Raw genomic sequence first — 27373 nt, forward strand, 5'->3', positions numbered from 1 at the left:
AATAAGCTTATGGTCTGGATAGTCACCAACCACATCATTACTTTGATTCAATTAGAGATTCAACTGAAGGGGAAGATACTCCATCACAGTGTCAGGACTTGTTTCTAATGACTAGCAATCCAGGGCTTCTTGATGATGTGGTCCTCAGGCTATTCTGAGTGGACGTTCACTCAGGTACTCTGGACATTAAGCCCTTTCAAGCACCTGTCACTAACCCTCTTTGTTTTTGTCTCTGTTCCGATGTTAGACATATTTTTCCCAGCCTTCTTCAGTAATTATTAGTAATAATGAGCAACGTATTCGTGGAAGATATGATGAACTGTAATTCTCCCTTACCCCTTTAAGAGTGGGACTCAAGTTGTAATTCACTGGAGAAATTAAGAAAACTATGCTCACTCACAGTTTCTATCATGGCATGGATCACTTGGAGGCAAAGTACCTAAGATAGGCAAACTGGACATCCCTCTTTCACAGTGAAATTCACCATGGGAATGCCTCTCTGACTGTCAAAAGATCGAGCCTTCTAGGTGAAGGAATTTATATCTTCCCTGTGGGAAGAACAAATGAATGTGTCAGAAACAAAGTTGTGCTAAAGTGGGAGGTAAGTGTGTATGTAAAATTTAGTAAGACGTAAGGATATAATTTGATACAATTCTGAAATAGCTTTTTTTGAACTTGGTATTCTAATATCTTCCTTTAAAGTACCTACAAATCTACCTCATTGTTTTAATGCTTAATATCATAGACTGTGCCCATTCCATAATATCTCATAGTATAGGGACGTGATGATTAATATAGCCATTTCCCCTGTGTTTGGGACTTCCAGTGTTTTCCATCACAGACTCAGTTGTGATGAATGTCTTTATAGTTATATAAAATGATGACAAATTATCTGAAATAAAAGTAGCAGAGGTAAGATTTTAATTTTCCAGTGACATCAGCAGCATAAGAACAGTCATTTCTCCTGTAGTTCTATTAGCACTGAATATCATCAGTCTTAAAATTTTCTTCCAACATGGTGAGTAGAAATACTGAATTAAATTTAAATTGCCTTTTTGTAATTCAAATGAAGTTACTGTTGATATTATATGGTTTTATCCTCTCTGTAGTAACTATAATGTAACTCTAGCCATATTATATGATTAATGTATTCATGGTTGCCAATGGTCAAGTTTATGTTTAATTACACTGGCATCAAAATAAAACATAAACAATTGAAATAATGTCATTGTCTATTCATAATTAATTATACTACCAAGAATTCTTGTTGATATAGTAATGTTAATGACAAGTGTGCTGATCTCATATGGTATGTTAGCATTCTTTATTTCACAATCAGTTTTCGTACTATTATAAATTTGCTATTAATGCAGTTGTATTTTATTATTTTAGCATATACTATTTTTATTTATATAGGTATGCAATGTATTTTTATCATATCCAATCCCCATTCCATATTTTCAACTTCTCTTAGACCTTCAAATTTATATTCATTTTTTTCATTTTAAATAACCCATTAAATCTAATTAGTGCTGCTCATATATGTATGGTCATAGGACCATCTTCTACACATGGTCAACCTATTAGGGGGGCATATGTCTAACAAAAACTATATCCGTTCCCTAGCCAGTATCAACTGGGCATAGAGGCTCATTGCCCTGACTTCTCTGTTCTTGAATACTGAGTGGCTAGATCTTCTGTGGGATTTGTGCAGGCAACCATAGCTGCTGTAAGTTCATGGGTGCAATTGTTCTGTCATGCCCAGAAGACACTGTTTTCCTACACTTGTCCTAACCTCTGGCTACCAGTCTTTTTGCCCTTTCTTCCACAATGCTCACTGAGCATTGAGAGATGGGTTCTTGTACAGATGGCAACTTAATGGTCACCCATTAAAGATGGTTTTCAAGCATGGTTTTCAAGACATAATGCTATTATGGAGCATGTGTGCTAGCATGTACTTGTAATTATACTATTAGGGAGACTGGAAGAGTCAGATCCAATGGCTTGAGGCCAGACTGTAGTCCATGAAATGAACTCATTTCAAATGAAACAAAGCAATTATAAAGATATTACACATGTAAGTGACTATATATAAGTGTAGAACTGCTTTCATGTGCGTTAGAAAACCATAAGCATCATGACCATTCTATTGCAATATTTGCTGTAGTGTAGTGGGCCAGAACAGAGATTACATTGTCTTTGAGGTATACTGTCAAGTGAGTAAGAGTGTAAGGAAGTGTGTAACACAGCTAGGGTTGTAAACCAAAAAAAAATTTTTTTAAATTCCAAGTTTTTCTTTCCCAGCTCTGGCTCCCAGAATAACAACTCTGAGATTAATTATTTATTAATAAATGCCTAGGACAAAAGCTTTGGCTTATCCCCTGACTAGCTCATAACTTATTTAATCATTAAAATATTCTATGTCTATGTCATGGTTAGTTACCTTTCTTCAGTCCTGTCCCACTTCTTCATTCCTGTCCCCTCAGCATCTCACTTGAATCTCTCTGTATTCTGTCCTGAGATCCACTACCTGCTGCTTTACTGCCTTCATCCTTCCCTTGAACCTCCCTGTGTCTCCTATTATTCTCTCACTATTTCCCAGAATCCTCTCTCTTCCTGCCAGTGTTCTACCTCCTGTTTCTTGCCTTTGCTCACTGGCCATTTTTTTTTATTGACAGGCAATGTTTATAAGAGTTTCTCTCTACATACAGTATTTTGTATAACAGAGTTCTGTACAGCACTGTGTGAGCTTTGGGAGGAAATCCTCTGCTAAGCTGTTTTATATAATTCTCACTCCTTCTTCCTCTGACTGCTTTAACTGTTTTATGTGTTGACTCAGAATTGTATGTTAAAAAACAAAATTCAAATAGGCTGAGTCAGTAGCTAAAGAATACAGAGAGTGCTACATGAACTCTATAGATTTCGATCCGGTTTCTTCCTCAGTAAGGCCATTACATTTGTCAGGTAAGTACGTTTAGAGACTAGAGAGTGTTATTTGTTGTGAATCGAAGCATATTCTCTCTGTGCTTGCTGGGTAACCACACCTGATCTTAAGCTTCTGCAGTTTTTGTTTGGATCTAGTTTTCCTTTAAGAAACTGAGAAACCTTGCTCATAGACTCTAGCTCTTATTACATAGGTATTGATAAGGAAGCTACTGGCCACAGTTCTTCATACCCCACTGTTTCTCTTGTGCAGCTTTCCACACGCTGGTAATGAACTATATAAAGAGGAACATAGAGAGCTGCTTCCTGGTGTGCAGTATCCTGGGTGTTTATCCTCGTTCACATATCGCATGGGAAATGGACAATACTGTATCCCGGAAAGCAGTTCAGAAGAAACTGGGGCTCCTGGTCCATTTCATATTAAAAGTACAGAGAATATTACAGGATCCAATTCATCTTTTGAGTGTGCTATTGAAAATTCTCTTCTCAAGAAAACATGGAGGCGAGAGTGAGCCTTTGCAGGTGGGCTCCATTGGACGTCTTGTGTACAGGTGCTCTGTCCAAGGCTGGCAACTACTTGGAACGAATCTACAAAGAAACAAACAAGAAAGAAAACCCATCTGCAGCAGGGATAATTTGGCTGCATTGGTTATGAGCATCAGCTCCTATTCATAAAATAGAAGTACCTACCTTATTATTTATACACTGAATAAAAACAGGAAATCTGTCCATGAATTTTTGTTTATCTCTCTATAGCTCCTCCTCCTACATAGGAATACATGTCTCTTAGCATATCACAAGTTCTGATTCTCCCCAGGTAAAAGATTTATTAACTTTGACTATTACTATTGCTGTTTTGAACATTAATCTTCAAAATATTTTTATTGTACTTATTTGGGGGAACAGGATGGTACAATGTGCCTATGGAATTCAGAGAATGATATGTGGGAGTTGGTTCTGCCCTTCTGCCATGTGGATACTGGCTATTGAACTAAGGTTGCCAGACTTGGCGGCAGGTGCATTGTTTCAGAGTGGAAGAATTATGATACAGGACCTTTCCCCCTGGAAGGCTACATTTCAGAACAACTTTAAGGCCTAATATAATGTTAGACGGAATCTTTAAAATGGAATAAGGACAGCTTTTCTTTTTTTCTTTTTTCTTCCTTTCTTTCTTTCTTTCTTTCTTTCTTTTTTATCTTTATTAACTTGAGTATTTCTTATTTACATTTTGATTGTTATTCCCCTTCCCGGTTTCTGGGCCAACATCCCCCTAACCCCTTCCCCTCCCCTTCTATATGGGCTTCCCCTCCCCATCCTCCCCCCATTGCCACCCTCCCTCCAACAATCACGTTCACTGGGGGTTCAGTCTTGGCAGGACCAAGGGCTTCCCCTTCCACTGGTGCTCTTACTAGGCTATTCATTGCTACCTATGAGGTTGGAGCCCAGGATCAGTCCATGTATAGTCTTTGGGTAGTGGCTTAGTCCCTGGAAGCTCTGAAGGACCACTTTTCTTATATGAAACACTACAATACAAATGTCAGAAAGCTTTTCCCGCATACATAAGTATTATCACTTGCATTCCTTCCTAATCACAAGGATAATTTAGAAAATTCACCCAACGGTTTGGTCTTCACTACTTTTTGTTTTTGTTGTTAGGTGCTCATTGGAGGAATCAAAGTGACTCCATTTCACTCTGGTGTACGGTCAGGAGCAATTTTTCTTGACCAAACCAAAATTTTCATGTTACTTGGTTCGAGGTAGAAAATGGGAGATACTCTGTCTTGGACTAGAATATGAGTTCACCACAGGACACAATTGCTACTTACCCTCAATTCTCATAGAATAAAGAGCTGATAGATCACAGTTCCTTCCCTGTCACTTTGAAAGATCGTCATGTGTGAGATCGTGGCGAACATTTGTGTAATGTTTCTTCAACTGAGTGTAGTTTTCTCACTCTCCACAGGGTGCATGTAGGTAAGTTGCAAATAGGACTGGCTAATCAACTTCTGATGTTACAACAAAGGTTCGGTAAGACTTTTCAAAATGTCACTGATGAAGCTACTTTTCCTCATGGTGGTAGGAGACACAACCATCTTTTGATCAGCTACTCCCAGAAGAGTTCTTTTTCATTGTTTCTGTGTTTTTAAAGGAAGGGAAATACGCATGTTTTGGTGGTTCTAAGATAAATACCTTCAATTCTTGCTCACTGCCCTTTGTAATATATACCCTATAGTTTTGGTTTGGGAGCTGAAGCTGTAGGCACAGGGGAAGTTAGCATTGGGTACTACTGGATGCTGGCAAACGTTAATTTGGTGGAAAAAATGACCACATAATATATGAAGCCCATTCTTGATGTACTCAGGTCTGCTCATTTTTCACTCCTCTCAGTTGCCAAAATCTTTGTTTATAAGGAATATTTCTAGTCTACTGGCCATAGTCAAAGAATGTGGGCCATGTAGTTGGCTTTCTGGGTAACGTGGTTGACTTCCCCACTCTTACTCTATGGCCTTGTCACAGAGGAAACCCCAATTTCATCCCTTAATAAGGATATTTGATGTTATGAAAATTATTATGTGTCTCAAGAATTTTTAGTTATCCATGTGTTATGTGATCTTCAAAGAAGGCTTCTATGCTCAGTGATAAAATCCCTTTTGATGATATAGAATGGAAAAATAAGGATGCATTTATAATTCCTATTTTTTCTCCCCAATAAGAGTGTTAGTTTTATGTAAAATGCAGTGAAGCCCAAATTCTATTTTTAAAACCATTGCCTCATATTGGATTCATTTTGGAGTATAGAAAAACAATCAGGAAGTAGCTGTCGGAAGACAACATGTGCCCATCTCCTTAAGCAGAAATTTAGATTTCATTTCACCAAAAGTAAAGCATCAGGGTAATTCCAGCTCCAGAAAAGATTTTACTTTCAGAACCTCTCATTCTCACACAAGCCCTGTCCAGTGCAGCCTGGAGAGATTCCGTCCACATTCCCTAAGAAGAGGCTGATAGCAGGAGCATCCCATCAGAGAAGGAACCAGGATGACAGTCATGTACTAGGTATGAAGTTTTAACTGAGACTTGCTTTCTTAGCTAGTTCTCTTTCTATTGCCGTGACAAAACACCATGACCAAAGCAACTCGTGAAGGAAAGCATTTAATTTGGGCTCACAGTTGCAGAGTGTTAGAATGCGTGGCCATTTTGGTAGGAATTAGAGCAGTAAATAGACCTGCATTTTGTTAGAGCAGTGGCTGAAAGTTTGCATCTGATCCATTAGAAATAGATAAATATATATATATATATATATATATATATATATATATATATATAGATAGATAGATAGATTAGATAGATAGATGATAGATAGATAGATTAGATAGATAGATGATAGATAGATAGATAGATAGATAGATAGATAGATAGATAGATGAGAGATAAGCTAATTGGGAATGCTGTGGCTTTTGAAATCTCAAAGTCCATCCCCAGAAACACATCTCCTCCAACAAAGCCACACCTCCTAATCTTTTCTAAATGGTTCTATCAACTGGGGACCAAGCATTCAACTATATGAGCCCAGAAAGGCCATTTGCATTCAAACTAGCACATTCAAACTAGCACATTCCATTTCCTAACCCCTAAAGGCACATGACCATATTATAGTACAAAGTGCATTCAATCCAACTTCAAAGGTCTTCATAGTCTTCCAGTCTCAAAACTGTTTAAAAGTCCAGTCTTTTCTGAGACTTAAGCCAACCTTTTCACACTAAAATGCTGTTAATTCTGGACTGAAACACAATAGGGCAAACTCTCAATCCTTTAACTCCAAGTATGATGTCAAAGGGCTTAGATGACTCAGTGTTTCCAGCTTTGCTAACAGCAAAATGCTTCACTCTTTTGAACAGTTCTACTCCCTGTATGCAGCAATCCTTGGTAGACATATCATGACTCTAGCATTTGAAGCATTTTGGGGGTCTCTAACATAATCTAGTTTTCAGCTTCAGAGCTTCATCCAATGTCCTTTTCAGGCCACCATGCTGGGAGTCACCTGCTACATGTCTGGTTTTCCCAGTTTTCTTTAGTGACAGGAAAATTCCATAACCTCTTACTCCTTCCTAACTCTAAAGCCAGATCCACCTGGCTATTGTTGCCCAGTTCTGCTGTGTGCTTGGGTTGAAGCTTGCTCCACTCCTAGTGTGACAGTTGAATAAGCTGTCATTTGTTGTGAAATTAGGAAAAAACTTTTTCTTTTCAGAGTTGCTGGATTCTGGGTGGAACCTTACCTTCCAAATTACTATTATGACACCCCACTAAGTCCTGCTTACTGCATTCAACCATTTTCTTAGTCCAAATCCCAAGTCTTCTCCATTTCTTAAAAACACAAAAACAAAAAACCAAACCACAAGGAACAAAAAACAAAATAACCCAGAATGGTTAGACCTATCACAGTAAGATTCCACACCCTGGTACCAGCTCTGTCTTATTTACACTTCTGTTGATGTACTAAGATACCATGACCAAGGCAACATATAGATACCAGTTTATTGAAGGGCTGACTTACAGTTTCAGAGGTAACCATCATAGCAGAGAGCATGGTGGAGTACAGACAAGTATGCATGACACTGAGCAGTAGCTGAAAGCCTCTGGGGGTTGGGGGGGGGGAAGGAGAATTAGAAATGGCATGAGCTTTTCAATCCTCAAAGCCCACCCCCAGAGACACACTTCCTACAACAAGGCCTTACCTCCTAATCCTTCCATAACAGTCCCACTAAGTGGGGATCAAGCATTCAAAGATATGAGCCTATAGGGGCCATTCTGGCTCGTACCACCACACTTTTTTCTCTATCCTTAATTACAAATTTCCATTTGCTGCCTTGCTTTGAGATGTCACACCATACACACATGCCTAAACTGTAGCATTTGGGATCTGCTCAACGAAAAATTTCTGGAACCGAATGGCCCCAAGCAATCTTTTCTAAATTGTCCTGCTGTGTGGCAATTTCTTCATTTGGGCAGGGACTGAAGGTCACAGATCAGACTTGATGCAGTTACATCGTGCAGGGTTATTTTCACAAGGGAAAACATACATCTCATCACCATGAATGGCCTATTGCTGTGCCCTTAGGACTGTCTTCTCCAAGCTAGAGTGGAAACTGCTCTTGCCTGAAGGTCTAAGGAGAACTACTGGCTAACACAGTTTCCATTCTTAATCTTTCCTTTATTAAAAAAAGTGTTTATTTTCCGATGTAATATAAAATAATAGAAAATTAAAATGCAGAGTAGAGTCTTTGTGCTTTGAGTTTTAGGATACCTTTCAAAGTTTCTCTTTCATCTAGACCCAAATTGGTTGACCTTATAGTAACCATAGGTTTCTTGTAACAGAGAGCCTGAGACCAGACATATTTATACGAAGGGTTTATTTATACTAACTTTTGAATAAAGGTTTTAAGGGCCCCTTCATTGTATGAAATGTTCTCCATATTAATTCTGTCCCTCTGCAAGAAAAACCAACCTTAATAGGCAAATGTAATGTATCGGTACTAACCTACCCTTATTTGTCTCACTTGGTAAGTTTCCTTCAGGTCACACACTTTGATATTTTGTAGTGCGAAGTCAGGGAAGAGTATTACAGAGAAAACTTCCTGGAGCTTGGTCGCCCCCTTTACTGTTACTGATGGTGATAGCAGAACTTTGCTGTACAGTGAGAAGACACTCCAAGGACCCTGCAGATCATATGGAGAATTTGGCTTTGCTACTGGGTGCTCCATCCCTTGTTAACAATGCAGGGACGCTCGCAACTACACTGCTGGCTGTGGCTGTAAATATCTTATTTTTCTGAGAGTTATTCTACAGTTTATCCAATTTATCCATTAACATGCTGGCATTTTCACCTAACTATTCTGCTTCCTAAAATTTGTACCAAGCAAGGTGATCAGAGGCACACTAAAGTATATATGAGCCCATTCCTCATAGCTCACTCTTACTAGTCCCAGGTTTTTACTATTTTAATCACTAGTAGGTAAGATGGTTCAATTAACTTAAAAACAAACAAACAAACCCCCAAAACACAAAACCCCTGTGTTTCTTTACAAAAAATAGTGCCAAAATGTTATTTAAAATAATCAACTGGATGAGCCAATCATCTTGTACTAAAAATTAGCTAGAGGGAAATCAAATAAATCCTTAAACAGTTGTCTTTGCAGTGGTTCGATCATTGATCTCCCAGCTTCCCACCTCAGGCAGGTAATTCCTTCCTGTCTCTGGACTCTGTAATCTACTGCTCAGACTTCCTTTTACTTTTGATGCTTTCAAAAATTGCTATAATCTTGAGTCATTTTTTGAAATCCTTGACACATCAAAACCATTTTTTTCTAATTTCTATGAAACAAACTTGTATTACCAAACAATCATTTAAAATGATGCCTTTAAGATACTGTGATGACCAATCCTTAGACCTCTGCATTGAGATGTATGTACATGAATGGTCAGACCTTGACGCAGAAGGAATCTGTACAAAGTAGGGCTTTCTGCATTCTAGGAAATGTGAGTCCTGGAAGATGCTCAAATGCAAAGCAGCTCTGTGGGACTGTATACTATCGCCCTGCCCACTAGCATCAATAGCAACACTAACATAATGCTCCCAGAAGTTCTTCCTCATTCTATCCTGCCACCAAGAAAGCCTCAGGTTTCCTGGGGATTCAGCTAAGTCTCATGTCCTATGCATACGTTTCTTGCAAATCCGAGATTTTAGTCACCAGAAAACCATTATTGAGAATGAGGTTTTTCAAGTGACAACAAGAGATCATTTCATCAACCTTGTGATCATTCAGTCTAATAGGTAGGCTGGCCTGCTTGCTTGTTATGAATGTCTCTTAATTGACTAGAAACCGTCAGAGAGGATGTATCTCAAGTAAGTCTAACTTGTTTCCAGATTCATTTTCTGGCCTAAAATAATGACCCTGTGGTTGGATTAAATTCAAATTATGGGAGATGGGTTGTCATATGCTACTTAATATCGACAGCGTCTACAGTGAAAGTCTGCCCACATCCAGTCCCACAGAAACACACAGAACATTCAGAACTGTTCAGAGTTAGCAAAAAAAAAAAAGGAAAGAAAAAAAGATAATGCATTCAACCCCCAGCTACCACGTCTGAATCAGAGCCAAACTTAAACTTGAGGTGGCAAGGAGAGAGAAGAGTTCCCTAATCCTGAAATGGAGAAGTCAAAACAAATCACTCTCTCATGGATGAATGACCTCCAGTGAAAAGATACAACCAGAGGAAGGACACTCTACAGGGAAAGAGCTGGGGGGATACAAACCTACTTAACTCTGTCTCTGATCTCCAACCAAACTAGGGACCAGAAGAAACAGACACTCCACTGATGAAGGTCAATCTAACCAGCTTCCCCTGCCAGAGGAAGAAGTGGATTGTGGGTCTGATGATGTAAGCGAGCACAATTCAGGTCAGGTTATATTCCTTTTGATTATAAAAAGAAATGTTCGATCTTTCTGCAGTTAGATGTAATGAAAGTGTATTTGGAGCTGTTATACTAAATCCCAGAAAAATCTTACCTGTCCCCAGGTTTCTGGTTGTTGTTTAATTTACTGTGATTCATATGCTTTGACTTTTAATTCTGTTTTCTATTACTTAAAATGCCTGCCCTCTAGGCTATGTTTAAATGGCCCAGAATTTTCAGCAAGCCTAGACTGTTCTGACAAAAGTCATCTATTCTTGTGCTGTAACTGCCACTAGTCAGTTCTTGCTTGGCCAGGACATTTCCATTGTTAGTGGTTGGTGGAAGCCTGGCCAACAGCTATAATGAGCCAAGAATTACTGATTGGTTGACTTGTATTTATTTTTCCCTTTGGAACACTTGAATCAATCATAGAAATGTATTGCTAATTTGGATGCCATGTTTCTCCAGTGAATGCATTTTGAGTATTGTTTGTTGGAATAAGATGTGAAAAGGGGAGTAGCAAAGGTGACTCTCACAATTACACAGAGATAGAAAAGAGTAAGGGTTCACATCCTTACAAAGAGAATTTTATTTTGTTTTCTCTTTTAGACATGTGCTCTGTCTCTGTCAATCACTTTAGCAAGGGTTATAACTTCACTGGATATGAGGTAAGTCATCATTTTCTTTATTAAGGCATTATCAATTTAAAGGTGTACAAAAGTAAAGAAGAAATAAGAAACGAGTAAATGAAGGAACAAAGGGGGGGAGGGAAAAACAGTCAGTCAGTCAGACAGACAGTCAGACAGACAGACAGATGTTGAACTGAAGTCTATAATCCCAACACTCAGGAGCTTGAGGTCAGCCTGAGTTGTATAGCCAGACACTGTCTCAAAAAGCATTGTAAAACTATCTCTATCACCAACAACAGAGGAAGTAATTTTTTTTCTAAGTTAAATGTCATTATGTAAGACTTGGTGTGGAGGTTGGGGAAAGGCAAGAGGAATTCCAGGATAACATAGTGGAAGAATACAATTTGTTTTTTTCTCACTGAGTAGAATCTTTTTCTTTAAAGAGACAAGAAGATTTACTGTTTGTAAAGATATCTGGTGGCTCTGTACATCTGGATGCTCACCAGAGCCTGCTCATGATGCTTGCTCTTCTGATAAATATGGGGTTATGCTAAAATGGAAAGGAAGAGACTCGAATAAAAGTAGAGGCAAGTAGATCATGGTTTTCATCCAGATTTCTGGCTGTCCACACTTTCCAGATTTTCTAGGCCCCCAGGTAACCAGTCCTTCCCACGCAATGTAGAATTTGGTTCATTTTGCTGCAACAGGTTTTATGATTTTGTATGTTCCACTAGTCAGAATATAAGTAAGGTCGAGCTATGTTAGGCTTGCTTTAAAAACATTTAAAGCTCAGTAACTTCTAGTAAGTACATTAAAGTTGACCGACATGTCTTAGGCTGTGGGTTTCATAACTGTCTCATGACCTATGGTCACAGATATAAATGATGCCTTGTATCTTGTCAGCCCATGTGATCTAGAAACAAAACAAAACAAAAAACCCACTAACATCATTAAATGTTTAAGATAAAAGTGGTTATTCTGACTTGAACAACAGACACGATTCATTTTCTTGCTTCTAGTCAGTCTCCTTCAGAAGAGTCATCCAGTAAGTGAAATCCTATACTTGACTTACGAAAGAAATCCTACACTTGACTCACTGCTGTTACCTGAAGATGTACTTGATAGATGCTGTCACCTCACCATTCCTCACTGCCAGTCCAGGTAATAACTTGTCAGACTGGACAGTTCCACTCTTGTGAAGACATTTATTTCCTATGCATGGCTTTGAACATGACCCTACAGCTCATGCATTAGAAATAGTGTGTAACAATGTCAGATGGTAAGCCCCCAATAGAAAAAAAATGACTGTGTTGAGAATTTTTCAGACATTGTGGAAATTAGTTGATTACCCTCAAGATTGGTTTGTTCTAAAAATAAACACTTTCTCTTGACTTCTCGTGAACTTCAGACTTTTGCCATGGGTTGTAGTGCCCAAAAGGCGCTCATGAGATGATAACACTCGATATTGAACTCCCTAGCTTGCACAATTATTGTAATTAAATGTCTTTCTTTATGTAGATTACTCCCTATACTGCAATGCCAATGAAGGAGTTCCAGAACTACACTGACTCTTCAAGATGTAAGCATCAATCACTGATATGCTACCTCCAATAAGAGGATGGGTACCTGTGTGCAAAGGGTTCCAACCCCACTTAGGAAATAACTGTTCTATTAGTATACATCACTGCTGTAGTCAGCCTAGGCGGCTGCTATGAGTTTCCACCAAGAACTCAATAGAATTCTATAACTAGTTCTGATGAGAACAGGTGGAGCACTTGAAAATCAATCATAGAAATGCATTGCTAATTTGGATGCCACGTTTCTCCAGTAAAATGCATTTTGAATGTTCTGTGATGGAATAAGATGTGGAAAGGAAGTAGCAAAGGTGATTGGATTACACAGAGATGGAAAAAGAAATCCAGGCACTGCCTGGAAACAAGACGACCGATATAATGTAGTATCATTCCCTAGTTTTAGATAACAGTTATTTGAGTTATTTGAACTGTTATAATTCTATAACAGTTATGGAATTAGGATGGTGAGTTACCGGTTCCTGGAGAGCAAGGATGTCAGTATCTCCAAGACTGTTTTAGGGACAGAGGTTTGATCATCCCTAAAGTGACCTGGTGAGCTACAACTGGCAACACCTGGCTGGCACAGGTGCTGAAAGCTAGCCGTGAAGACAATTTGAGGAAGGCTTCTGGCTCGGTTTGCATCATTGTTCAACGGCCTTCTAACAGGGTAAGAGTGCCCTGGAAATGCTCTGCAGGGAGAGAATGAAGAGCTTGATTGATATGATGTTCTGCTGCCTTCATTTTAATAATCAACTTAGAGAAAATAGACTGATGTCAGTACTTATGAGTTTGTTGACATAACTGGGCTCATTTGTGACTTCCGTCATCATGTTTTGAAGTCTGGAGTACATTAGGAAAAACAAATATGTGGTGCGAATGTCACCTATATAATGTTCTCTATCGACTGATCTTAGTGTCTTATTTCCATACTTTGTATATGGTTGTGGTAATATTCGTATACTGCTGTGGCAGACATTCATAAACAGTATTGTACTAAGGAGTCCAAAGTAAAGAGAAACTCTACTGAGGTAATAATGTCATTGGACCAATTATAACACATCTGCTACCTAGTGAGGAGGGAGAATAAGTAAGATTAGCAAATGAAAAACGAACTGCTTTAGATACAACTATGTTTCCAGCTCAGTCCTTTGTGAATGTAAGGACCTAAAAGCCCTGGAGTGGTGTCCTCCAAGGCTGACATTAATTGGCGATGTCAGTTGGTGAACTAGCTAGGAGGTAAGATTTGTGTTTCTAATCTCTTAAACTTCCAACTCATTTTGGGCTGAGTGATAGGAGCTGCTTTAAACTGTAAGCAGGAGGAGGGGGTAGTCACGGGTTCTTAGGGCAACGGTTACTTGAAAATTACCTGAACAGGATTATCTGGTCACATGCCAAGGCTAGGAGTTGGTCTTCATTAAGATACCCTACAGAACAAGACACTGTCCCACTCTTGTACAGTTCCCAGATACGGACAAAGGAGCCTTGAATATTTTCCTCATCTCTCTCCCTGATGGATATTCCCCTTAGCCATCTTTTCCTTCCGTTGTTTCCTCCATTCGCATCCCTGATGGATATAGTTAGTGGGACGGGGAGGGGTTGTCTGGGTGCTTATGAATAGTCAGATACTAAGTGTTCCAGTAACAGCCTCAGAGGGCATGATGCCAGGAAACCTAGGCATTTGGAAATCTAACCTGCTGGCTCCATGCTATAAATGTGAGGAAGCATCCCTGAGTCTTGGAATACCCAGCGCAGACTGATGCCACTCAATCCTGATACCTCCCTGGGCTCCTATGAGCTGCTGGGGCCTCCCAGGGCTCCTCATGTTTTCAACCTCTTCTGGACTCTTGGCTCTGTGTATCCCAACTCTATGTCACCCTACTCTACCAACGCTCAGTTTGTGTTGCTGTTAGTTTGCTGTAAACAAGTCAAGCATTGAAATAACGGTTTTAGTCTCCCAGGTAGTAAGACCCTTCCTGAAATAGGAGGTCCAGGGAAAAGGCCACCCATTTCAAACATGAATGGCAATATGGAAAAAGAACTGGAGCCATTTGTGGGGACAAGCTTCTTTTCTGATGGACCTAACCATTTGTAAGATAAAACACTCACCCTTTTTAGAGCGAGAGACTTTCTTGAACCCAAGTAAAAAGAAATAAACTGAGAGATCCCTATAGCCAGGGCTTGCATCCTGGTGTTACGAAAGGTCTTGCAGAACGTGGCCCCTGGAGAGACACCACCAGGCTGTGCATCCACATTCCATACACTCCACAAGCACTGAAGGTATGTTGTCTTTTAATATTGAAATTATAATATAATTATATAATTTCTCCCTTTCCTTTCTCTCTCCAAACCTTCCCACACCCATGTCCTTACTCTCTTTCAAATCCATGGCCTCTTTTTCATTGATGGCTGCTACATCTAAATTCTTGAACCTGCTCACTCTGTATAATATTACTTGTATATATGTTTTCAGAACTGCCACTTGATACTGGATAACCACTTGGTGTGCTCTTCCCCAGGGAAGATTGTTTCTTCCACGTTCAGCATTCCTTAGTGGCCTCTAGTTCTTGTGTAGGTTTAACCCCCATCCACTTTGGCATGTCTATTGATATCACCCCTGTTCATTTCACATGTAAGCAGTCACGTCGATGAGACTTTATGGGTGTTCTTTCTGACATTCCTAGGAGACACAGTCTCACCACAAACTCCCCGGTCCCCTCGCTCTAGTCATCCAGCCTTTACAGACCCAGCTCCTTACAGGGATCCTCCTTTACAATGCAAAGAGCTATACTTGGTCCTCACTGTTTCTTTTACCTCCCTGGGAAAGATGATCTGGTTGGAAGCTAGGGGACATGCAAATGAGTTATTTGTTCATATCCTACTGACCATCTTCCCACAGCATAGACACACCCAGATCAGGAACTGATTTCTTGGGGTTACAGCAGGGGTTGGGGAGGATGGGGAGTGGAAGAAGGGGTGGGGGGTGGGGGATGGGGGTGGGAAACCCCAGCAGGTGCCATCTATTATTTGCATAGACTCCTCATAGTTTAAGACCCCCCCCCCCCCCGCCATGAGTCTTAACTCAGAGCTACAACAGGCTTGAACAAGCCCAGGCACGCCCAGATACCTAGGGCCTAGTCACCTTTAAAACTAACAGACCATAAAAGGAAAGGAATACAGAACAGACTAGGAGTACCGGATCTGACTCACAGGCCACCTGGCAGGAAGGGATAAGCCCCTAGCCCCCCCCCCCCCCACGACATTCAGGACGTCCCAGCCTGCACGTACTCTCTTACCACGTTACAACCTCATTCGAATATGATTCAGACCTGCCAATGTGTGTAGCTATACCTTATTACCTCATCATGTGAAATAGCCAATCATATGTGAACATGTCTATGTGCCTCGTTTAAATCCACCAATCTCCGTAACTATGCATCTGCTTCTGTACGCCCACTTCTGCTTCCCCAAACCCTATAAAAGCCCCATGCTGGAGCTGCTGGGCGCACAAGTCCTCCGAAGAGACTGTGTGCCCGCAGGTACCTGTGTTTTCCAATAAACCCTCTTGCTGATTGCATCTGAGTGGACTCGGCTCGGTCATTGGGCACTTGGGTCTCCTCCGGGGGGTCTTTCAATAGGAATGGACATTATACTAAAAATCTGTCAACTGTGGTGAGATCAGAGAGGTTACTTAAGGAAGGGGGTGTTTCTCAACAGGCTAAATGAGCTCTTTACAAGATCAAGGTTTCCCCAGCCTCCCTCCCCTCTGCCTTTTATCCCCTAAATAGGAAAAGCTATTAACCTACATCTACTTAACAAGCTTCACCTCTTGATCTCTTATGTTCATTGGAGCCTTTCCTACACACCTCAAAGATGCAGAGATGGACACTTTCTATTATATTTTACTCATCACGCATGCTGATTTAATGTAATTCTGTCATATATGTTCACCATTGCTCTAAGTCAATTGATTTTAGGTATGATTTTAACCTGGGCCAAAACTTAATCTGCTTCCAAATTCCTGCAACTGAGTAGAAAAAATCTGTGGTACTTAAGTCTTTCTGATATTTTAATCAACTTTATGATAAGATCAGTCTTCTTGGCATGCCTACTTTGAGATGTCCATATATGCAAGTAAAGGCAAATGTTTAAAGGGTGATTTTATTGCATTTATTTATTTGTTTTGTGGGACAGGCATGCATGTGCCATGGGGCATGTGTGGAGGTGGGAACAGCTTTCTGGAGTTAATTCTCTCCTTCTATCATGTGAGCTCCAGGGATTGAACGCAAGTCTTCCGGTTTGGCAGCAAGCACCCTTACCTGCTGAGCCATATTGCGGTGTCCATGGTGCTTTCTCAGTTTGTGATTATGTTGTCAAGAAGTAGATGCTATTGCTTGTCTGTCTGTGGTTTCCCCCTCCCCCACTTGTTTACTACTGCATTCAAAAACAAAACACAAATTTTTCCCAAAGATCTTACCTTGACCAAGTTTGGCTTAAAAATGGTCATTTTTAAGAAAAGCCATTGTTCAGTGTACAAATGCTATCGTATGGAATTGATCCTATTTCAGTTGAATGTAACTGGGATTCAGTTCCCTTTTACAGTTCATTATTGAAAGCAGTGACTTATTCCTGTAGTTCATCATGCTAATGTGCAGCGGTAACCAGGTACCTTTAAAGAAGGAGACAAATACAAAATGCATCAGAGACATCAGACGTTTATCCTGCCTTTTATTGAAGGAGGACAGACATATCTCTAGTATTAGTGTGTGTTATTTGTACTTCAGATGTAGCCTTTCATGTTTTCATTGGAATACAGACTTTTTTTATTAATAAAAACATGTTTTCTAAAGACAAATAAGGTAGAGCAGAACTATCAAGAAAAGAGATGGCAGAGAGTTATAAGGAAAGTATATTTTTGGTAAAGAACGTTAAAGTTAAGAGGTAATGACTTCAGATGAGAATGGGTTTTACATAGTAATTTTGACTTAAGTAAAAGATTGCTCTAAAAGGAAAATAAAAATCAAAAATGAAAAAGAAAAATATCTGGAACCCTAACCCACATTGCAGAAGGCCCCAGTCAGTTACGAAGACGTTTATAAAACTATATAACTCAAAGATTATGTATGCACATGACTCAGTTGATGATAATTAATGCTAATTAAAAATTCCAAGTGTCAGGCTTTTGATGAGTCTGTCTGCCCAGATGTTGGGGGAAGTAAAGGATAAAGTGGCGCCCCAGACATTGCAATCTTTAATAGTAGAGATATAATAGAGACAGCTCAAAGTGCCCCAGGGAAATAATCCTAGGCAAAAGAACAAGCCAGACTGATAGCCTAAACCATGGGAAACAATATATTGCACCAGGCTAATAAAGTACCTGCTACTTCAGAGAAACCTGAGGCAGAGGTTTCTAAAGAGTAATGCTTGCTGTATAAGGGAAACCAAGACACTGGGAAAAACAGAGTTCTAAGAAAGTTTGGCTTTCTCCACTCTGCAAAAGAGGGTGTTGTGCCCCTGCATGGAGGACAGACCTTCAGACAGAGTGATGGATATATTGAAGGCCCGAAGCTGTCCCAGGCTTCCTTTTGATGCTGGACTTCAGTGAGTGCCAACACCACTGAGGCGCCTTGGGTAGCTTTTGACGTCATAGTAAAATTGTTAGTGGGGTGTTGCTCAATGCTTTACTTGATAAGCTAGAATCCCTCATTAAATGAACCTATTAAAGTGCTCTTGGAAATGCCCCAAGGCTGAAGGAGTCATCGCTTTACACCATATTAGCCTTGCCTGTCCAGTTGATAGAGTGGCAAAAGGAAACCTCAGTTAAGGGGCTGTCTCCATTAGACTGGGGACAACATGGGCGGTTGAGGCCACCTTTGGCCTGGGCACTGTAAGAATGCCAGCTGAGGGCCAAGGGAAACAAACCAATCAACAGGGGTTCCTTTGTGGTGTCTGCTTTAACTTCAGTTCTTGCGTCCAGGTTCCTACCTTGGTTTCCTGGACTCCCTGTCCCCATAATTCAAACCCTACTTTGGTGTCCTGAGCTTGAAGTAGCCTTGATCTTCAAGAGGCTGAGCTTTAACCTGTCTGAACCAACTGTTGATCTGCTACCTCAAAACTGACTCAGCACAGGACCTTAGATAAATCTAGTTAATGAAGTAGGAGGAATAGTACTCCTGTGGGAGTCTAGGAGCAGTGGATTTTGTTTGTTTGCTTTGTTTTTTATTATTATTATTATTATTATTATTATTATTATTATTTTGTTGTTGTTGTTTTAAAGACAGAGATATTGTATGAGAACAGAAGTCTGAGAACCACCACGGTCCCCATGCAGCAACTAGAGACACAAATATAGAGACCAAAGCCCACACACAGACGTTGTTAGACAAGATTGGCCTTTTGGCTTTTGTTTTGTTTTGGTTTTGGTTTGGCTTTGCTTTTTGACTGTGCAAAGCCCCCGAATTAATCTCAGAGCCTTCAGAGTGAATGGGATTGGGTATAGAGACAGAACCCCTGAGAATGACAGAAGATAGGATCTGCAGTTGAGATCCATCCTTGCACAGTTGCTGGGGCCAGGCCTACGTTGTCTCTAGGTCATGGCAGGGAGATAAATCTGGACATAGAATGAGAATAAGGGCAGTCTATAAGGAGCAAACCAGACATGTATCTTATTATTCATGACCTCCAGAGCAAGACTGGGGGTATTTCGCAGGGGTTGCTTCTCTGGGTGCCTTAGAGCTGCAGACTCGAGTGTCCAGGACTCTGTAAAGCCAGAGGAAACTGGCAGGTTCTGGTGGAGCTATCAATCTTGACGGTAGTCACTGATCTTTGCCAGCTCAGGTTTTTGGCCTCTGGTTATACTGTATGAAGGATCACGGTGTCATTTACTGACCTTATGAGTAAGAAATGAACATCTGCCCCTTCTCATTTGCCAACCCAACCAGTTGTGAGTTTTTCTGGTGGCCAGCTCCGATGTAGAACCCTGCAGGGGAGAATTCTGAGATGTGAAATGGGCAGAGAGGAATTCTAAGACACAGCCCCCCTGCTTAGCTACATTGTAGTGATACAAAGCCTACATGTAGCCTGCCACTGTCCTAGGTGGAGCAGTTTACGTTAGCAGTTAAAAGGCCACCGGAGCCTCACCGGAGTCATTTAGGAAGGTCTTAATTGCACATTTGACATCCCTAACTGGGGCAAGGTCTGCGTCTAGTGCTTAGCCACTGAGCTAAAAATAGAGCAATGAATGAAAGCCCCAGTTAAGCAAAGTCAGCTACCTTCCTAGCCACTTGCCAACCTGCCCTCCCCCCACTTGGAACACAATTAGCCTAAAGAAGTCTTCTAGGAATCTCATATATGAGGAGGCAACAGGGATTAAAAGGAAAAGTACTTTCTTGTATCTGTTTAATCTTTGGTGTTCAATGTTACAAGGTAGTTCACTTTCATTTGAGGATCAGAAGGCTCCAGCCACTCTGAAAGAAATTAAATTCTGTTTAATTTTTTACATTTCTTTAATCACCTTGTTTAAAGTACCTTCTGCGCTCCATAAACATGTCCTTTTCAAGTGTCTCTTTCAAATGCAATTTAAGTTTTGATTCATAGATCAGCACCCGCCTTTTATTTCTCTGATCAATGTTTATAAAGAGGAACTCCTTACTTTTTCTGGAACCTGGAAAACCAAGTGTGTGTCAGTGTGTTCTACAACATCAAGTGACTGTGAGCAGAGGAGCTCTCTCAGACCCGTGCAAGGCTTTTCCAGAGGTTTCGAAGATCTCTATGAACTTCATAGGGACCCAGGGAATTGAGGAGATTATCTGCTACCAGAGAGCAGACCCTGGTGACTCACCCCAGGGACATGCTCTGCGACTCTCTGTTTCTGCCTCCTCCCTCCCCTCCACTGGAAAAGCTTCTGCAACCATGGTGGTGTCAAGAAACCCTTTCCTGTGTTTATGGCAGTTGAAGGATTTTAGGCTCTTTCTCTGTGAATGGGGTCCCATTAGTCATCACACTGCCCAGCAAGGTTTTCCAGTTCATCTCCTGCCAGAAGCAATTTCTGCTTCACTTGTTTTATTCATTCCTGGACACAACTGTGACAAGGTGAAAATCGTGGGTGTGCTTTGAAGGACCCATGACCTCCTGCCAATGTGGACAATTGGAGCACAGGGGAAGCCCCTCCCTAAGCAAATCCTTTCTGTGGACAGACTCTGCACAGGAGACCCTGAATCAGTGGGGTGACATTTCTTCAGCTGAGGCCAGCAGTCAGGCCACTCCCCTAGAGCCCTCCAACTGGGGCCATACTTAAGCTTGAGACTGCTGTCCAGGCAGCACTGAGAGATCTCTCTGGAGCTACCAGTGTCTCAAGCTTCTCAGACTTAGATCTCAGTGTCTTTCAGGTCTTCCTTTAGCCTCCTCCAACAAAGTCGATATTTACTATTGATAATCCTATCTACTCACCTTGTAGGATTACTAGTAATTCAGTTATTATAAATAAAAAGTCTAGGTGCACACCAACTTTTGAAAATGAAAGGAGATTGTCATGTGCCCTGGGGACTGTCGTAGGACTTTACAGTCACTTAGTGAATAGTAGCTAACATTTCATTTTTTCTAATCTCTTCTAACATACTTTCCCTAAAGCTAAATCTCACTGAAAACCTATGTTCCAGGGATCTGGATCTATGATCCAGTAAGGAAGCTGCGGTCTCACTACCCCTGCCCTGGCCCCTATCCAGTACTCAGTTCAGAGTTCTGTGTCCTTCCCTCACCAGAAAATGAGGGCACTAGCGTCTACCACTACATTGGAATAGCCAGTTAAAAAAGCACAGAGCTGTAGCAAGATCCATTGTCTGTGCTTGGGGGAGTATTTGGGATAAAAAGCAGAGACCTATAACCCAGCACTCGTCTTCCTTGCTTTGTGTCATTACCTCAATGATAAGCACCTCCCCTCCTAGGTCTACAGAGATACAGGACAACGCTCTATTCTAGGGTAGCATGGAAAGCATTCATTTGGGATTCCCAGAAGATTTACTTAAGCTTTCCAAAGCATCTTTGTTGCATGGATTCGTGAGCAGGAGCCTTCACACATGAGCTGAGGGTCCAAACTTGGGTCCAGCTAATCCTGACTCTAGCAATTTATAAATAAATAAATAAATAAATAAATAAATAAATAAATAAATGCTTTCTTCTCAAATTACTCCTTAAATCCTATCTGGGAAGAGTTTTAACTAGCTTTCCTCTCATTATTCTTTTTAAAAAGGAAGAGAAGACAAAATCTGTTACCCTGGTCCATGGGATGTTTGAGCCCCAGGCCAATGCATTTCAACATTTTTTTTTTTTAATTTTGACTCCGCTTTGAGTTTATCGACTTGAGACTCCGCTATCTCTACCCTCTCCTTGACATCACTCAGCCCATGCTGCTGCACCTAATACTTGGAAAGGTATTGATTAACTTGTGTGTCTTATAAATATATAAATAATACTAAAAGATAAAAAGCCCCACAAGCTTTATATAGATTTTTGTTGTTTGCTCTGACAGGAACTAGTTGAAAGTATGAAAGGCCTCATCAAGACTTTGGAGTACTGAGTGGGAAATCAAGTTTGGTGATGCTCCCAACATTGGTGGCAGGCACACGAGGTCCACTTTGACAGCTGTTAATCCCTGGAATCCCAGAGCATGGTTGGTACTTTCCACCAACTGTATGTCATCGTAGTATGCACAGGTTTGCCATGTGGTGGAACAGCCATGGCTGCTGGTTTTGTCAATTAGTTCAATGTCTCATTCTTCTCCTAGGCAGAGAGGGCGCTGACCTTAAAAATTGACATGAATCAATAGTCATTCATTAGATTCAATGATGTTTTAGCCCACATCATTTAATCAATCCTCTTAGTAGATAATATTATCAGGCATAAACATGCATATACACGTGCACGGTGATTATTAGTGGTGGTCTATGAACTTATCAGGCTTCAGGGTTAGCAACCCAAGATAGACATTTATATCTCAGTGCTGGTGGCTTTGTCAATAGGTGTATTCCAGCTAATCTGGAAAAAAGCAGTGTAAACTGTATATTTATCTAAGATTTGATTATAAGGATGCCCCAATATGACATTTATATCCAGAATGTGCCAACCTTCCTTTCACTCAGCTAACATCTTGCAGAGGACATGTTTGGTTGCAATTTCAAGGTCAAGGGAGGATGCTCTGACTTCTTGTAGGGGAAAGCTGTCCCTCCCTCCCTCCCTTCTTCCCTCCCTCCCTTCCTCCCTCTCTCTCTGTATGTCTTTTAATTATTAGCCATAATCCTGATTTGAGCAAAACCAGAGAATGGGCAGACACTATGCTAACCTGGTTCCTTCTGCCAAACTGCTCCCTTATAGCACAGGGTATCAGCCAACAGCAACAGCTGGGAAATCCATGGCATCGCAACTGCCTCTGGAAGTTTCTGCTGCCTCCAGTTGCTGCTGTGACTTTGTGTTCTCAGCTGAGTTTCGTCCATCTGAGTCAAAATTTTACTCAGACGCTCCTTGTCTGCCTCTGCTTGAAATGCAGAGACGAGCCTGTGAAGGTTGTTTGAAGGATCCTGTGTTCTCTACTAAGCAAAGCTTTGGGTGAAGAAATGAGGGTAGGAAACATATCACATATCATCTCAGAGTTGTGATTTATAAAACTTAACTCTTCCTGCTCCATAGTTTGAGAAATTATTACTTGTATTTTTGAGGAACAACAGGGTCATTTCTCTTGGTCCATAGCAGCAACCCACCAGCTGGAAGTCAAAAACCCTAGGGGTCAATTTGGTCTTCTGTCCTTCCATCTCAGCCAAACTACCCTTGCCCAAATTTTCTCAGTAGGAGAAAAATCCATTAGCAAGTCATTGCAAAATCCACATGTGCAAAAACAGGAAACCAAACATCTTTCCAACAGCCTATCACTTGAACTCTCCAGCTGATTCTCAGCTTCAGGTAATGAGCTATAGAAAATGCAAATTTCCTGGAATCCTAGTATGAAAACCAGCAGGCCAAGGACAATTCTCTAAGTTCTGTGGACCTAGGAGCACCTGTTTTCATTGCCTTAATTGTAGTCCAGACTAGAGTTTTTCTCAACTGTACTCTGTGGAGCTCATGCTATTTTTAGAAAGGAGAGAAAAGGTAAGCGAGTAAGTAGGGCCATTCATGCCCACATTCTACCTTTCATGTGCCACTGTTATTTAAGTCATTCCAATTTAAAGCTCTTTAACTTCCTAAATAAAATATCTCAACCTACTGAAGCTTGAGGAACTGATGTCACATCTAACCCCTCATGTTCACATTTCATTACCAGCTCCATCTGCTGGTAAACTTGTGTTATTGGATCAAAATACTTGCAATCCTTTCAAAATTTTAGAGATTGCAAAACATGACTCATTGGCTACTTCTTTTTAGTCCTATGTAGAGTAGATCACTATGTGGGGAGCATGTGATAGAAGAATTGTCTTATCTCATGGCAGTCAAGAAAGGAGGGCATGTGTGCATAAGCAAAGGACCAGCAGAGTTTGAGATGAAGGAAGGCAAGGAGAACCAGGGTCCCAATACCCCTTCGTTGGCATGTCCCCAGTACCATTTTTCTATAAGCCCCAGTTTGTACCATTTCCATCACCCACCAATAATGGTGTATGCTAAGAACCAGGTCTTTAAGCCTTTGTGGAATATTCATGATTTAAACTATAACATTCTGCTCTGGTCCCCAGAGCTTCCTGTTTTTCTTAGCACAAAGCAAATTAGTCTATGTTCCGAATCTTAACCCGTACTAGCCTTACTCAACAGTATAAGCCCAAAGTCTATTCAGAGACTTGAAACAAATTTCTGTGTGTGAGCCATAAAAATCAAAACAAAGAGCATACCTGCAAGATTGTGGCATGGGATAGTCATTCCCAATCCCAAGGAGAGAATTCTGGGCCAGGAAAGGAAGAGTCAGACCAAACCAAGACAAAAACTCTATGGGACAAATAAATCCCAAGACTCCATGTCTTGGATCTTGGGTACATGATGGCATTCCCAAGGGCTTGGACAAACCTGTCTCTATGGCTTTGCTGGCTTCATTCCACACAACCTCTCTCAGGTTGGCTCCACATGCCGCCCGTAGCCTTCTAGGTCTAAGTCAGGTCTCCATTGCTGTGAGGAAACACTTGGAATTAACAACCTAGAAGCAGGAAAGCTCCTAACTTGGGAGACCAGTCTATGGTCACATGACTGTGTTGCTTTGGGACATGTTATGAAGCAGAGGACCACAATAGTGATCCTGTGATAACCCAAGGCCACCCACTTTATAGAAAGAGATTTCAGAGGTGTAGAGGAAGAAGACAGCCTCATTATCTCCATCAGACAAACATCCATTTGCTAGGCTCCAGACTACAATGTTTGTGACACCTTTCAATACTGTCACAGGCAGACTACCAAATCTTGCATACATTGCTTTTAGGGGTCGACACAGATGCAGACTACAGATGTTCCATATTCTTGGCACCTCTGTCTTCCCAAGGGTCCATCAAGGCTTCAATTCTCACTGCTGCACATATCAAGCTAACAGCAGCTTCCATCAGGTATTCCGACTCCCCTATTCACGGTTGCCGGTTGCCCTTCTAAACTTTATTTTGAAATTTAAGTGGAAGCCTTCATGACCCCCATAACTTTGACATTCATCATGTTATGAAGCAGTATTATGTAGGTGGTACCAAGGTCTTCCATAACCGGATCCTTGACCAAGGCCCACTTGACCATGGCTATAGTCACTTCTGAGGGTTCTAATGTCGTCCATACTCATGAGGAAAATGATCCAGGGAAACAACTCTATCACTAACTCAGTGCTAGCTGAGGTCCAAACACTCACCTTTCAAAGGAGAGTCTAGAAGCACATTTATACAGCCACTCCTTCGACCCCATGATGAACAAGAGTTTGACCATTCCTCGGTGCTCTTGAGGAAATACTCCTGTTATCCTGGTACAAAGTGTGTGGTTTTCTTTTAAGACCATTGATCCCCTTGACACACTAGCAGCACTCCTATGCCCTCATCAGCACCTTTGAACCCACTCATTTTGGAGCCAAACTGTGTTTTTTAGGTATTTCCCCTATGTTTTGCTCCCATTTTTCATGATCAACTTGGCTAAAGTGGCCAACAGTATTCCTGTCACTGCCTGAATGCCTTGACATTTCCTCTGCTAGATCCACGAGTCTCCTTCAAAGCTCAGCCTCCCACAAGGGTGTGGTAGGGACCGAATACACCTGGAATGTTTGTCACAGTAAGACATTCAAATTACTTGCCAGAGTAGGACAAAGGTGGTCTCTATCTTAATTTCCAGAGGAGACCTTACATTATTTGAAATCCTAGGAGCAAAAACCTTTATTTTGAAAATTTTTATGAGCATTCTGGTGTCTGAGCCCTCAACTTCTGCTCACAGCATTCGAAGCTTGCTTTATTCTGCTTTTCTAAACTTGCCAGTTCTAAATGTTTCCAAATCACCCCACTGGACAGTCTGCAATGACCCAGTTTCTTTGGGCTTCCTTTTCTATTAGCATGTAACAAAATATTGGAGATAGCTTCAAAGAAGAAAGGTGATTAATTGACTGACTGACTGGTTGGTTGATGTACTTGTCACTGTTTCAGGACTTTTGGGTCTTAATCAATTGGCCAGGTGGCTTTTACACCCTCGACAAGGCAAGTGTACCACAGAGACATTGAACCTGGGAGGAAACTGCTCATCCTATTGCATCTAGGAAAGAGGGCGTAGGGGGATAGAGGTGCAGGGTCTTAATATCACCTTTAAGATAAAAAGTGACAGAGGAACCCTCTTGTCACGGGCATCTAGGAAACAGAAACGTAAGTTCTTGGGTACCAATGTTTTTTTGATCACACACTCAACCAGACTTCCTTCCATTAGACCCTTCATCTTAAAAGTCTCAGTGTCTCCCAGCAACACAGAATCAGTAACTAAGCTTTTACACCTGATGGACATTTTAGATACTATTAAAGATTCACTTCATATCTTCCTCTTCTATCCCTGACTCAACTTCTACCAGATCCCTCCACAAACTTCCCCCCAGCAACCAGGGTCATAGGCCCATATTTATCCACACATCCCTCCTCTGTAGCTTTAGCCAATTTATTTCTACCATGCAGAAGTCCATTCTACCCTGCAGTTTGTTCTGATTGTACACAGTTAAGTGTTAGCTTTAAAGGTGCTGAATCATAAGTAGATACCTAAGGAACTGAGGCAGGACTATGTGTATATATATACATATGTGTGTGTGTGTGTGTGTGTGTGTGTGTCTGTGTGTGTGTGCTTTTATTGCCTATCCCTCTACCTCTCTCACTTATGAAACTGGGAAATTCATAACTGTGTTTATAATAATTCTAATATCAATACAAGATTAATTTATAATCATAGTATACCATGTCTGCAGATATTAATGATATGTTTCTTACTTGGGAAGGTGAAAGGGTCACATCTTTTTTTTTTTTTTTTTTTTTTTTTTGGTTCTTTTTTTCAGAGCTGGGAACCGAACCCAGGGCCTTGCGCTTCCTAGGTAAGCGCTCTACCACTGAGCTAAATCCCCAGCCCCGAAAGGGTCACATCTTAATCGGAAGTATGACATACTGTTTTACTCACATTTGTGACTGTGCGTCCCTTCCAGAAAAGAACTTCCCATTCAGCTATGACAAGTGCAGTTCCTTGGCAGCTTCCACCTGCAGTGCCTTTGTGATCTGCCACTGCACTGGCAATGAGGCTACATAGTTCCCAGACTGCCTCTGAAGTGA

General features: G+C 40.9%; 1 protein-coding gene across 1 annotated transcript in view; it reads left to right on the top strand.

Annotated features, from left to right (window-relative positions):
- Hhla2 (HHLA2 member of B7 family) overlaps positions 1-27373 on the top strand; it is a 57896-nt gene that overhangs the window by 1283 nt on the left and 29240 nt on the right. Inside the window, 3 exon segments of the mRNA XM_087577258.1 lie at positions 3197-3310; positions 3313-3465; positions 4600-4917. Coding sequence (XP_087433384.1) covers positions 3197-3310; positions 3313-3465; positions 4600-4917 — 585 coding nt within the window.

The sequence above is a fragment of the Rattus norvegicus genome, chromosome 11 (assembly GCF_021556685.1).
Source record: "Rattus norvegicus strain SHRSP/BbbUtx chromosome 11, alternate assembly SHRSP_T2T, whole genome shotgun sequence".
Classification (NCBI taxonomy): Eukaryota; Metazoa; Chordata; class Mammalia; order Rodentia; family Muridae; genus Rattus; species Rattus norvegicus.